This window comes from Notolabrus celidotus, chromosome 1 (assembly GCF_009762535.1).
Source record: "Notolabrus celidotus isolate fNotCel1 chromosome 1, fNotCel1.pri, whole genome shotgun sequence".
In the NCBI taxonomy this organism is placed as follows: domain Eukaryota; kingdom Metazoa; phylum Chordata; class Actinopteri; order Labriformes; family Labridae; genus Notolabrus; species Notolabrus celidotus.
This window is the reverse complement of record NC_048272.1, coordinates 38,543,329-38,557,253: the sequence shown is the minus strand read 5'-3', so window position 1 is coordinate 38,557,253 and position 13,925 is coordinate 38,543,329. Positions and strand designations below refer to the sequence as shown.

At 39.5% G+C, this 13,925-nt stretch overlaps 1 protein-coding gene across 2 annotated transcripts; it reads right to left on the bottom strand.

Moving 5' to 3' along the window:
• Positions 1–1,596: 1,596 nt before the first annotated feature.
• ift52 (intraflagellar transport 52 homolog (Chlamydomonas)) lies at positions 1,597–11,422 on the bottom strand. Of its 2 annotated transcripts, none has more exons than XM_034683976.1 (14): positions 11,302–11,422; positions 10,863–11,044; positions 9,788–9,875; positions 8,463–8,592; positions 8,304–8,379; positions 8,136–8,207; positions 7,924–8,050; positions 5,893–5,976; positions 5,501–5,569; positions 5,261–5,415; positions 2,430–2,517; positions 2,173–2,281; positions 1,925–2,070; positions 1,597–1,837 (listed from the first exon to the last, which is right to left on the bottom strand). In XM_034683976.1, exons 2-14 carry the CDS (start codon positions 10,982–10,984, stop codon positions 1,784–1,786), a joined length of 1,320 nt encoding a protein of 439 aa, XP_034539867.1. In that variant the 5' UTR covers positions 10,985–11,044; positions 11,302–11,422; the 3' UTR covers positions 1,597–1,783. The 2 variants fall into 2 exon arrangements, with proteins under 2 accessions (XP_034539867.1, XP_034539858.1); XM_034683967.1 differs by having other exon boundaries at positions 11,194–11,349.
• Positions 11,423–13,925: the final 2,503 nt, after the last annotated feature.

The following is a 13,925-nucleotide window of genomic DNA, read 5'->3' as shown; positions in this document are numbered from 1 at the left end:
CTTTAAAACCTTTGAATTGATTGATATAAAAAAATAAAGAGTATACATAAATAAAACATTAGACATTTTTAATGAGTTTCTTGGAGAGGATTTTCATCTTAGCATCTGAAATATTGCATATATTTTTATCTACATATTAAGAAATGTCTGCTCCTTAGTAAAGTTTCATTTTTCTCCTGAATTCTTCTGGAACTAAAATAATTCAAAACCATGTCAGTCAAAATAAAACACATCGATAACATTTTGTGTTTTTACTTCCTTTGAAAAAGTAAAGAAAAAGTGATTGAAGTTAAACTGACTGTATTTCTAGCGGTCCTCGTGTTGTCTTTCTTCATACTGATGGCCAGCTCAGCCACCAAAGAAACAAGTTCACATCTTGATATAATTTATTTAATTATTTAATGTATTTATTTATTTTTATTATTCATTTACTTTAATTTTTTTAATATTATTAGTCATTTATTTGTTACTATTATATATATATATATATATATATATATATATATATATATATATATATATAAATATAAATATATATATATATATATATAAATATATATATATATATATATATATATATATATATATATATATATATATAAATATATATATATATATATAAATATATATATATATATATATATGACTTAGTTGCTTTATTTTCTTTTATTATTTAGTTATTTGTTTTCATTTTTTCATCATGTAGAACGTAACCTGAAGTACAAAACCCTGATGTTATACACTCTGGTACAGCAGGTGGCATTATGCACCATTATAATTTGGTTTGCAATCCGCCATTAAAATGAGAGAAGAAGAAGAAGCTCAGCCACCAGCTGGGTCAATTAACAAACAGCATGAGCAGTTAAAACCACCTGGAGCTCAGCTGGGCCAAAGCAGACCATGGAGAAGGCTTTCACTGTCAAAGGTAGGAACGCTGGTGTTATTCTTAAAACACATGCTGATGTAAGTTTAATCAGATGTTGTGATTCTAGGTTTCTCTCATTTGATCCTCTAGATCTGAAAAGCTTGGAGTCTTCATCCCCCATGGTGCCGGACAGGGGGTTTTGGGGGGAACAGAGTTGGATGTCTTCGTTCCTTGAACAATCCACGTCAAGAGCATCACATGACGCAGTGGCTGATGGATTTGACCCCCGACTCTCTGTCGTGGCTACCTTAGGCCAGTCAACAGATCCCATTTCTCCCTCTCTGGCTTCTTCAGGAAATAACACTCAGGAGACCGACAACTGTCACCTGGCAATACCTTTACAGGGAATGTCCTCCACACCCTACATGCTCCTTCAAAAACAGAAGAAGGCTGCTCATGCGGACCAGTCCTACATGGAGTCTTCTGTCTCCAACATGTCCTGGGATGTTTCTTTAATTAAACCTGAAAGCAACAGCCCCAGGTCATTTACGGAGGCCAGTGCTCTGGAGCAGACCAGGAGTCCGAACCCCATGAAGATCTGATCCTCTGAAGATAAGATGGTGAGTTAACATAAGCATTCAGTGTTCACCTTGGAAATCCATGTTCCTAACTGTCTCACTTCTCTCACAGGATCCATTAACAAGGATTTGAACGCTTTTAAAAGATTAAAATAAATTATCAATGACTTTTATTGTTTACACATAGTTCTTTTTTAGTAAAGCAAAATACAAAGGTATGAAAATATTAACTATGTACAGGTACATTTTATTATCATGTGGGTAAAAGTCTTCAGCTCCTGTGACAGTTCTTCCTTTTAACTTCAGACTAAACTTCCATCTTTGTCAAAGACTTGAGTGTTCATGGATCCCGTAACACTGGAGTGAATCGGGCCTCTGTTTCAATATCATGCTCCTGTGAAGGAAACACAAAAAGAGGCGTTGCATTGGATGCATAGTAGTAAATGGTAAGCTTACTGACACATGGTTACGGAGATCTTACCTGGTTTAGTTTCTTGAATTCAACAACCTGGAAGAAAATGTGCTCCAGGATGTGCTTTGCATCCCTCTGATCTTTATCCAACTTCGGAGTCACTCCGAGGATCTCCCCACATTTCCGCACATAGAACTCAAGATCATCGTCCGTGCCTGTGGTGACAGTTTTATCAAAGTAAGATCACAGATAGCCATGTCTTTGGTCAACATTTTGACTTGTTCGGATAATTCTACTCTGTCAGATAAAGAACTTGCATCTGTTGGTGAGCTGTGCCAGGCGCACTTTCTCAGAGGAAAACGTTTCATCCAGATCAAACAGGTCCAGCATGGGGGGAGGCAGATCACTTAGAGCAGGCGGGAAGACCTAGAAAACAGAGCATCAACTTCTGGTTTTGAACATGAGGGGTTTTAGGGGAAAATATAGGTTCCTATTAAAATGTTAAATATAACTGCAAATGTTAAATATAACTGCAAACAATCAGCTGCAGCAGGAATGCAGAAGTTGGACTCACAGCAGGTTGAAGCTGTGGTAGTGGAGTTTCAAACTGTGGCATGATCAGCTGCAGTGGCTCGTCTTTGACATTTAGTTGCTTGTAAGCACTGCAGAGAATGAGTTTGAGATAAGCCATGTAATAATAACAATAATATTAATACTTGATTCATATAGTACGTTTCAATACAAGTAACAGTGCTTCACAGTGGGCAATAAACACAAAAAGAAGTGCAAAGCAAAATGAAGTGGAAAAAATAAAATAAAATGAAACTTAAAAACATACAAACATAAAACAGACCCTTTAAAATCAGAGCTAAAATAAATAAAATCACACCATAAAAGCTTTCCTGTAAAAATGTGTCTCGAGTAATGACATGAAACACAGGTCTGATCTCCTCTGGCAGGCTGTTCCAGACCGTGTTGCCAACTTTGTCAATATATTTAGCCAGTTTTCAGACCCCTATAGCGACTCTTTTTTTTTTTTTTTTTTTTTCAAAAAAGTGACTAGCGACAAACCTAGTGATTTTTTTTTTTTCTGGTGTTAAATGGAGACTTTTGGAGACTGATGTGAAAGCATGTATCGTTCTTACTCTACTGAACGAGCAGTGGATGCTGCTGTGAGTCCCTCCTAGCTGCTTTCAAAGCTGGAGGCGTTCATCCCTCATCATTCAGACTGCTAATGTATCACGCATGTACGGACCATAGACTGTATATAAAATGGATGTCATCTCGCTCGGCTCAAAGTGAGGCCGCCACAAAAACCGCACCCCCTAGTGGCTGGCTGCAGTATAGAAACTTTTCAGAAAAAAAGAGGCCTTGAACACAAAACAGTCAAATAATAACTACAAATCACCACAGCATACAGATGTGAGAAACATTGGTACCACGTTTAATTATTTTTTAAAGTTTGACTGCAGCCCTATTAAAATGAATGGGGGAGACAGAGTTTTTGACCTATACTGCAGCCAGTCACCAGGGGGCAGACACTCCGCTGAAAGCTTCACCACCAGCCGAGCCGGATGCTCCCCTGCGTGTGAGTCGTAATCAGGGGTGCATTTTGCTCGGCTGATGGTGAAGCTTTCAGCAATGAGTCTGCCCCCTGGTGGCTGGCTGCAGTATAGGTCAAAAACTCTGTGGCTGTTTCTGAAACCGCCTACTATACTAGCAGTATGTACTGATTCGGCCAAAATTCAGTATGTAGTAAGCAAGTAAGCAGTATGTGAACAAGAGCAAAATCTGCAGTATGCCAAAACTCCCCGGATGTCTACTGATTCGAGAAAATTTCACAGCATGCATCGGACCAGTCTGCCTCGCGTACTGTTTCCCACAATGCACAGCGCTCATTCTGCTTTTTCTTTTTCCTTATTTTTTGGGAGGAAATCCTTTTGGGTGCTGTGAAGCTTATTGAATTACATATAAACCACTTCCTAACTTTTTAAATCATAAGTGATGCTAAAGAAGCAGTTTCTCTATCGGCTTCGTTGTTGTTTACTTCCGCTTTCCGAAACCGGAAAATCTAATGACGTCTAGCCCAGCGTACTGCAACACAGATCCAACAGAACAGTCATACTACAGACTAAATTCAAACACAGTATTTAGTAGGCAATACCTACTGCCTACTACATTAGTAGGTAGTATGTAGCAGGCAGTTTCGGAAACAGCCTGTCTCTAGCTGCGGTCAAACTTTAAAAAATAAATACATGTGGTACGAATGTTTCTCACATCTGTATGCTGTGGTGACATGTAGTTATTATTTGAGTGTTATGTGTTCAAGGCCTCTTTTTTTCTGAAAAGTTTATTTTTCGTTAGTTATTAGAGGTTAACAATCAGAGTTTTACATCCGGTTTTACTTTGATTGACAGCTGCCGTAGAGAGAAACTCCGTAGGAGCACGGAACGGTTTGCTGTAGGGCGGAGCTTGTTACCGTGGAAACACACAAATTCCCTACTGTGCAGACTCTGGCTGCAGAAAATTTACAAGATGGCAGCGTTCTGGAACGGGATATTTTGGCTTCATAACCGTACAATGTGAAAAGGCGGAGCGACGCTGTCCATTATATATACAGTCTATGGTACGAAGACGCCGCTGGCTGATCCCGTCTACTGTCTCTTTTTGGTCCATTTAGATAGTTAATGTAGGTTGTATACAATAAACATGTTGAAAATGTTATGGTTGAAAAATGTTGTTTTACTTTGATTTCTGTAGACTCTTCAGTGTAGTTATAAACATATTTAGAGTGTTTTTTAACCTCTTTGTTTCTCCCTCAACGTTACACGTCTCTCCTGCAGCGCCGATTACAATTCAAATTATGCAAATTAAATGATTACGCCATTTAGCGACTTTAAGCGACTTTTTAGGACAGCCAATAGCTACTTTCCTCACGGAGGAGTTGGCAACACTGGTTCCAGAGTGTAGGAGCTCTGACTGAAAAAGACCTGTCCCCTTTAGTTTTCAGTCGGGTCCTTGGAACGGCTAGCAGAGCACTGCCAGAGGATCTTAGACCGAGACCAGGTTTATAAGAGGATAAAAGCTCAGAGATATAGAGAGGGGCAAGTCCATATTGTGCTTTAAAAGTCAATAACATAATCTTGAAATCAATCCTAAAATCAACAGGCAGCCAGTTTAGATGAGCTTAAATCAGGGAGATGTGGGAACATGTTTGAGTTGAGACGGGAAGATATAAAAGCGTGAATAAGTTTCTGAAGATCTTTGGCTGACATTAAGGACTTGACATTTGATTTATTTCTGAGCTGATAAAAACAAGACTGGACAACTTTTTTCACCTGTGGCTCAAAAAACAAGTCCTGCCCACATTGGGTTAACACTCAGATAAGTATTCAGCATTCTCACCTGATGACTTGGGGTAGAGTGTCTGTTGAAAAGTTAAACAAAGACATATCAAAGAGAGAGGTGAAGTCTCTGGGGTTTTCATCGCCCTCCTGCAAGCACACCCTGAGCTGCTCTGACAAGCACCCTGTGTCGGGCAACATGGTGTAGTCCACGATCTAAGGGATAAAAGGACAAGATGGGTGTCAGCACACTTACAATAAATAGAGTGACGTCATTAAATTGACGGGTATATGTTTTCACCTCTGGGTCTTCAGCATCAATCTGGTTTAGCTGAATGCTATCAGTCATGAGCCACTGGAGCACAACATCCTAGGATGAAAAAGAAAACAAACACTGATGATTCACAAACTCCACGTCAGTACAGAATAACATTCTGCACGTCTGACATGTGACTGGTCTGATGGCCCTGTCACACCATGACAATTTAGCCAGCGTATAGCGGCGTATAAAAAAGAAAAGGACTATAGTTGGGCATAAGTTATGAATATGCTATGTATACGCCCAACATTGAAAAAACACATCAATCATTCAGCCTATGTCAACGTTTTAGAGAAATTTTGATACGTTGGGAAAACACTGGATAATCGTCGAGGTGTGACAGGGCCATAAAAGGAAAAATCATCAGGACTCACCAGGATTTTGCTGTTCTCTTCTTTGTCTATGTACTGGTCACTGAACATGTGGCAGGAACCAGACACCACAAGTTGACCAGCCTCCTTCATAAGACACAAGAACATTTTGAACATCAAAACCCAACAGAAAGGGTCCCTCAAACCAAGTCAAGTAAAGATTCATTAGAACACATTATATCAATAAAGGTCCACAGAGGACTTTAAATCTATGAAGGCTGGATGCTCTTACTCAATCCATCTTACCATGTGAGACCAGGGTTTTAATCTTCTTCTCTCTCAGGTAAACAAAGCGCACATGGTCCTAGTGATGGGGATGCGCCCCCTGTTTGGTGATCAGATTATTGAATAAACAATTCTTTTGGTTTTTGTATCAATTTTTCTCAGATGAGAGATGCTTCTAATTTAAGGTTATAGCCACAGACTGTATAGTAATAATGGAAATGTTGAACTCAACTTGAATTCTGTTGAGCTTGTGTGGGGTAAAGAGGCGGGGTTTGAGCCTCCTAGCCAACAGCTTAAGTGTTCCCGCCTGTCAATCAAGTCAGTCATGTCCTTATTTAGGCAAAACTTGTAATCTTAATATCTTCTGAACCATCGCGTCAGAAAAAAAACACCCCCCTGTACAGTGTGTGCTGATAGAAAAATTAGCTCTGCAGACTGCAGCTGTTTTTTGAACCAGGCTGTAAACATGTTTATTTCTGCTGTAAAGATTCCTTCTTTGAATGGGTGTGTATGTGGTTTCTGGTGTTTCTGCAGCCAGCCTCTAGTGGACGCTTGATGAACTGCAGTTTTAAGCACTTCCACATGCGCTTCGTATTTTGAGACTGGAGGTTGCCGCTTGGTTACATCACATAGAAAATTACTCATTTTCAAAAAGAGTACATGAAAAGCAGAATGTGTGACTCCAGATTTGGATGGACTGTAATGTTTGTGATGTTTTTTGCTGAGGCCTTTTCTAGGAAAAAATGAGGGAAAATTCAGTTATGATGTCAATTTGGCAAAAAAAAAAAGAATTTGCGATGTGTAGTTGACGTAAATCATTTAAGACGAGAAGAAGAAGGAACAGCCTAACGAACAGCCTATAGCCCAATCTCAACGTCCACCCTCACATACTCACTGACTTTGAGGCGCGTTCCTGTTAAGTCTGTGAGGGCTTAGGGCTGTCCCACTGTCTAATCATCTAGTGTGTGAGGGGTCTCTATCAGACTTTTTGAGCCCTTTATGCCCCCTTTTCTGTAAGTGGGCATTTTTGCAGACCTAGCGTAAGGGAATTACCAATAGATCATAGCATTGTGACGTGAAAAACGGGATTCCCCGGCATTGAAGGGTAAACGAACACCGTAACATGAAATTTAAAAAAGTGTGACAGTAAAAAAGAAGCATGGAAGTTGCAATTAAATTTACAGGCAAAAAAGTTTGCCTCTAAGTATAAATAAAGAAAACAGCCTAAATCTATTAATCTTCACACATATGTGTATACAGTATAATTTATATATTTATAGTTTATATATTTTAAATTGTGTGGTTAAGCAGTCTGTATGGGAGAGCCTGGATCACATGACAGTCAGTCAGTCATCCCTTAAGAGCCTTGAATTTGAGGAAAATAAAAATTGTGCAAAATAAATTCTTAATGCTGCTAAGGTGAGCTACATTACGTCATGCAGGTTACATGAGAAGTCTCAAAGTGCTTTCCCATTCCCAGTTCTACGGTTTGAGCCCTTACAGCCTTCTGCCCTCAATCACTTTCCAGCTGACGTCAATTAAGTCAAGACGGGCTCAGGGCTCAGGGTTCAGGGTTCAGGGTTCAGGGTACAGGATACAGGGTTCAGGGTTCAGGGCTCAAGTCTCAGGGTTCAGGGCTCAGGGTTCAGGGTTCAGGGCTCAGGGAGGACATTGAGATTGGGCCTATGTCACAGGGATAGAGGCAGGCAGACAGACATTCGGAGCTAAATGGAAGAAAACAGTGAACAAGTTTACAAACAATATTGTATGGCCTGAGAGTGAGTCTGAAATCAACATTATGTCTCCTACCTTTCCTTGGTGAAAGGCCAGGACAGGTCTGTGAAGGGGGAAGCAGACTGAGCCCGTTGAAAGCACAGCCACAGCCGGCTTCATCACGTTCAGAGTGGCACCGTACGGATATGAAAACGTGAGAGCCCTATATGACGTAAGACAGATAAGACCACCTTCAACCCTTGAAAACACGGATGTTTCATGTTATAGAGAGGAGAAAAAACTCTTACTGTGCATTGTTTCCTACATTCTCCTCTTCAATGATTCCTGTGATCACTTTCCCAGCAGCTCTGCTGATCTCTCTACACGAGGAAAAAGCAGACTTTGCTTTGATGGTTCAGGAATTCATAGAAACAAACACACTCGCTACAAAAGAAAGGTATGCTCTGATGACAAACCTGTTCAATACACCGTTAGAAACAAGCGCTTCCTTGGGATGGAAATATTTATGATATACATTCCTAACAACAGCATCTGCAGTAGAAGAAAAATAACTTTTAACAAAAATACCAATAACTACATAGTTCAGATGTATTTTAACAACGTGTAATGTGCACCATTGTTGATCACTATCCCGTATTCCTCCAACAGATAGTTAATGTTTGTGCCATATTTCCTCTCTCCTCCTTCACCGAGCATAACCAGGACGTTTCCTCCTCCATCCAGGAAGTGCTTCAGAGTCTCCATCTGAAATATAAAACAGTGCACACACTTTAGAGCTGAATACAGTGGACAGAGGATCAATACATTTTATTTGGCTGGTGTCCTGCTAGAGGTTGGGAATTGAGGTTAATTTAATGGAAAGGTATCATATCCAAGCATAAATATTTGTTTTGTTATAAGCAGACATCCTTCCAAAATAATACAATTAAATGCAATGACAACAATGCAAATAAAAAAGCATCTTCCCTCAAGCTTCTCAAGCCTAGCCTCTGCATTTTTGCTAAACCCTTTCAGGCAATGGGCTCTACCTGGGTCTCACCAAGATCCTCCGTGTCCACTTCCTCAACATCCAACTCCGACTCTTCCTCTTCAGTGTCACTGTCCAGCCTTGTTGAGGATGGCTCTGTGTCAGGCTCAAAGAGCCTCAGGTTAGCCTGAATACCAACCAATTTTTCCACTCTCACATCTGTGAGCCTGTTGCGCACCTTTGTGTGCGTGTTACCGAACAAGGACCAGTTGTGCTCTGAGGCGACTGATGATGGTGGGATCTGGAGTATGATAGAGGCTATAGGTGCAAGGGCCACAGATCCCCAAAGTCCCTTCCACCAGATGGTTTAAAATATATAAATATATATTAAAATTCCCTATTAAGAGCCAACCTTCAATGTAGTGAATTCTTGGTTTGTTACGGTTTGTTCCCATAAATTCCCGTTAATTCCCATGGAAAGTTTCCAACTTTGAAAATTCCCAGATTTTTGTAACCCTATGTCCTTCTCATTTCTACTATCTTCTGGGCCAAGAGCTGTTAAATGGACTCATTCCCCCTAAATGCACCACAGAACGCCACAGGAAGTCATTCCTGCCTGTGTCCATCAGACTGTACAACTCTTCCCTCTGATCACGGAACAATAACCTGTACTCTGTGCAATAACCGTACAATACACTGTGCAATATCCCTGTCACTTTAACATCCTTTTATACATCTCCTTCATTCCCAGCGCATTTGTACTTAGGTAACTCTAACTATTCTGAGCTTCTGTATATACTCTGGTATTATTTCATCTATTTTATTTGATCATTTTTTTATTTACAAATTTCCATCCCGGGGATGAATAGAGTATTTTGGATTTGGATTTGGATGGAGCTGAACAGAACATGGTGATCGTGTTATTTGATAATTTCATGTCTTACATTTACATTCAGTGTTCTGATACATCACCTCTGATCCTGTGAACATCTCCCTTGGGCCCCCGGTGATCCACAGCTTGACGCCCTTCAGCCTCTCAGGGGACAGCTCCTCCTTCATGCTGTGGTAAAGACAGCATTTTGAAAACAGGATTTGTCTCTAGATTATTTGTTAAGAGGTTAGATCTAGCCACAGGAAGTAGCCATGTTAGTAATGGACAGAATTAGACAGAATTAGACTTACAGCTGTCCTTTAAGAAACATGTGAAAAAGCTTTGTAACACTGAGACTTAATCTCAGGACCTTCAGGTTTATCTGAAACCAGCTCCCTACTGATGCAGCAAAACTATACATGCACGCAATTATATTTTCCCATCTGTTGTACTGTGTCACAACAAGCTGGTCCCAAGCTGGGAAAACAACACCTGCTCCCATCAAATCACTGTACAAGCAAACACTGAAGGTACTGGACAAGAAGCTAAAAGTTACCACTACTGCAATATCACACAGAGGTATAAGCTCCTAACTTCTGAACATGTTGTGGGTTTTGCTGATGCTTCTTTAGTGTTTAAAGTGATAAATGGTCTGGCTGCTGCCCCATTAAGAGTTTATATCACTGTGTGCAGATAATGGAAGAACAACTAGGACAGCAAATAGAGGTGACTGTGTCATACACCACAGATCTTCTGAATTCGGCCCTCTCTGTTAGAGCAACAACTACTTGGAGTAAAAATCAGAGAGTGCTGCAGCTTTGCTGAATTTAAGTCCAGGATGAAATCATGGCGAAAATCAATGCAATGTTGTACTCATCACACTTAAATATATATAATTTCATAGTGTAGTGCGTCTAGCTATTTATATGTTAATATTGTGTTGATAGTTTTGATGTGAATGTATCCCTGATGTTGTAGTGGTTATGTATTATTGTGTCGCTGTTTACATTATGTACTGTTTGTTTTTAACAGAGCCTTGTCTCTGTCTCCTGCCCAGGGACTACAGATGTAAATTAGCTCCTAGCTAACTCTGGTACAACTAAATTGCTGTACACTGTCCCTGTTGATATAAATAAATAAATAAATAAATAAATGAATAAATAATTAACCCCGTACCTGTGTATCTTGCACTGAGCTCGCAGTCTCTTCTGCATGGTTTTGTACCCATTGTTGGCGGTGAACAGCTCTCTCTTGGAGCAGTTAAAGACCACGGTGTTGTGCTGTTCCTTCTCCATCATTATATGGACTCTTCTCTTATTCTAAAAGTCCTTACTTCCGGTCAGGTCCCATTCCTACCACTGATACAGACAATAGAAAGAGTCATCACAGGTGTCACTGGATGCTGCGGAGCGTTCAGTAACAACAGTCACTTATAGCAAGAATGCTAGCTAGCACTGTGTTAGCATCAGATAGATAAAGTATCAGCAGCTGGTAGCTATTACCTTACCTTAGCTCTCGGTGCTTTAGATAATTATCTACCAACTGTAACAGTAGAAGTAAAGCTAAAGGTTTAGCTAACAACAAACATCTCTGTAACGCTGTTTGTCTTGGTTACCTTCAACTATCATATCCGTGATGCATGATGGGTAAAAACGGTAACTAAGGGCGCTCATCACATAACAACCATAGACTGTCTTCTTCTTCTGTGTCGTCATTCTAGGCGGGTGGCATCCAGCTTATTGGTGCATTACCGCCCCCATCTGCTCCGGAGTGTGGATCAGACAGTGAACTTACAAAAACAACCCCAATTTAAATTTCTGACATTTTATGTCAGTACTAGTACTGTGTAAAAATGAGGTCATTCATTTATTTCCATTGTTTTTTCAGAGCTTTTGACTGCTTAAATGCATTTTTACTTCCTCAGTCATCAAATGCTCTTTGAATGTCTGTCTTATTATAACTTGTAAAAAGTACCTGTTAAGAATGCTTAGCCCTTATAATGTTACAAAGAGCTGTCACATTGAAATCAAGGATGTAAAAAAAAGAAAATGGCCTGATCCATGTGTCATATTTGATCAAGCTTTATCCAGTTGAAAGAAAGATTAATAGATTCTCTACAAGACCCCAAATCTCAGCCTATATACATTTGTAGATAAGAGTCAGGGACAAGGACTGAACTGATGCAGTTCTGCCTGCAGGTGGAGCCATGGAGATTAGAAAAGGACCTCGTCCAAACACAGCAAGCTGCAGTGGTGTATCTCAGAGGGGGGCACAAGTCTATAACGTCCAAGAGACCTTTTCAATTAGCTGTATCAATCATCATTCAAATGAATTTTAAGGTCATTTAATATAAAACAACATGAATGTAAGTTTAAACTGTAGGATCGTTTTCACCTAAGTCCTTAAACTGATGAAAGCTCCGGAAACTTGATCAAGTTGTTTCTATTTAACATAGGTAAACACCCCTCAAATGTCCATATATGGGCATGAGACTGCAGTGCAGCGTGTACAGACAGAAATCAGACAGTATTGAAAAGAGGAGCAGAAAGAAGTCGGAAATGGCTAAATTAAAATTTTAAAACAATTGAACACTAAACCCAAATGAAGGAAGAACTTAATTTGTTTAGAAATGGAAGTGGTGCTGCTGGAAGGGAACAAAAACATGAGCTGATGTATATATTTTAAATCCACTAGGCTTTAAATTGAATACAAGAGAGGGATTGTTTCAGTGGATATAACCTCAATCCACGGCCTAATTCCAATTGAAAGTGGTTCAATCAAGACATTATGACAAAGGGCTACAAAGATACAAATATAAACATACAAATGTAAAACACAAGACGGTTGCAGTGCAGTGACAGGTACACAGTACTCCTCTGACACCAGTGCATTTGGAAAAAATATATTACTTGTGGACATTTTGTCCCCCTATACTTTTGCTAAAAGACCTAAGAAATATGCTGCTGGGTGAACAATCACTAGGGCTGTAAGTATTGACTTTTATATCCTGATTTCAGACTGAAATAGCTTCATACGTTATTTAAATCAAATGAATTAAATGTTGAGTCCATTTTCTTCAGAACAACATTACTAACCTGGATTTACTGAAGTGCATCCTGTGGACAACTTTAAATTGAATGAGACTAAGCATTGCACAGGATGAAGGGGTAACCCTTTTTAATGCACCTGTCCACCAATCCTCTGTCAAGTTCCCATTTAATTCATTTTCACATTTAGTTTTGATAGAAGTGAATTCATCATCAACTGCAACAATCTGAGAGTACACCTTAGAAATCAGCTCCCTTTGAGGTGGGTGTGTTTCTAGTAAACGCCACCAGCACTTAACGTTGCATGATAATAGAAATCTCATAACATAAGATGTATACCTTATAGTAAGAGGCAAGCTGAATATTTTGAAGATCTTTTTAGTTATATGACCGTGCTAGTGTTGACTACTTTGCACGTTGTCTTTTGAAATGTGTGATTGAACTAGTGTGTTACAGACACAGTTTATTAGTTTGAATACATTGCAACATAATAAAACAGGTTTCTGTTCAGACTTTACATCTTCATGTGAAAACTTTTCACTCAACTGAACTTACAGATTGGGTAAAACACTCTTCACTGGACCTGCATTTAACTTTCAATTTCATTTCTAAACCAGAGTGACTGTAAACCTGATAAGCACATACATCACATGACTTCTTGAAAGAGTAGGTCCTTTCCAGAAGCCTCCCAGGACCTGTAAACTCTGAGTACAATGTTCAGTACATTACAGTGTTTGAAAAGGTCTCTAGCATGATTATTCTTTAGTATGTTCACAAATATCTTTCCAAAGCTCTCTATGGTGTGCACCCCCATTAGACACCTCTGATCATAATGTGCTGTTTGTAATCTATTAATAACTGTTAACATACCAGGAAACTTGTTGCAGGTTAAAAACAAAAATCGTAGGTAGAAGCAATTAAATCAAAAGCAAAGACTGATATAATGTTGTGAGGCAGAGTCTAATACAAGGCTTTTTTTGTTATCTCAGAGCACCAGAGGTGTCAAGTAACGAAGTGCGTTGCGGCCTGCCAAGTTTCTCACTCGTTACATTTATGCGCGTATTGTGATTGTGTCTTAATAAAGTAATCAAACATTTTAGTTAGCTGAGATTAGTTTGAAGCGATCTAGCCTTCGTGTTGAGTAAGACCCTTTCGGTCAACACCAGCTGTTCCAGGTCTTGAACTTGTGTGG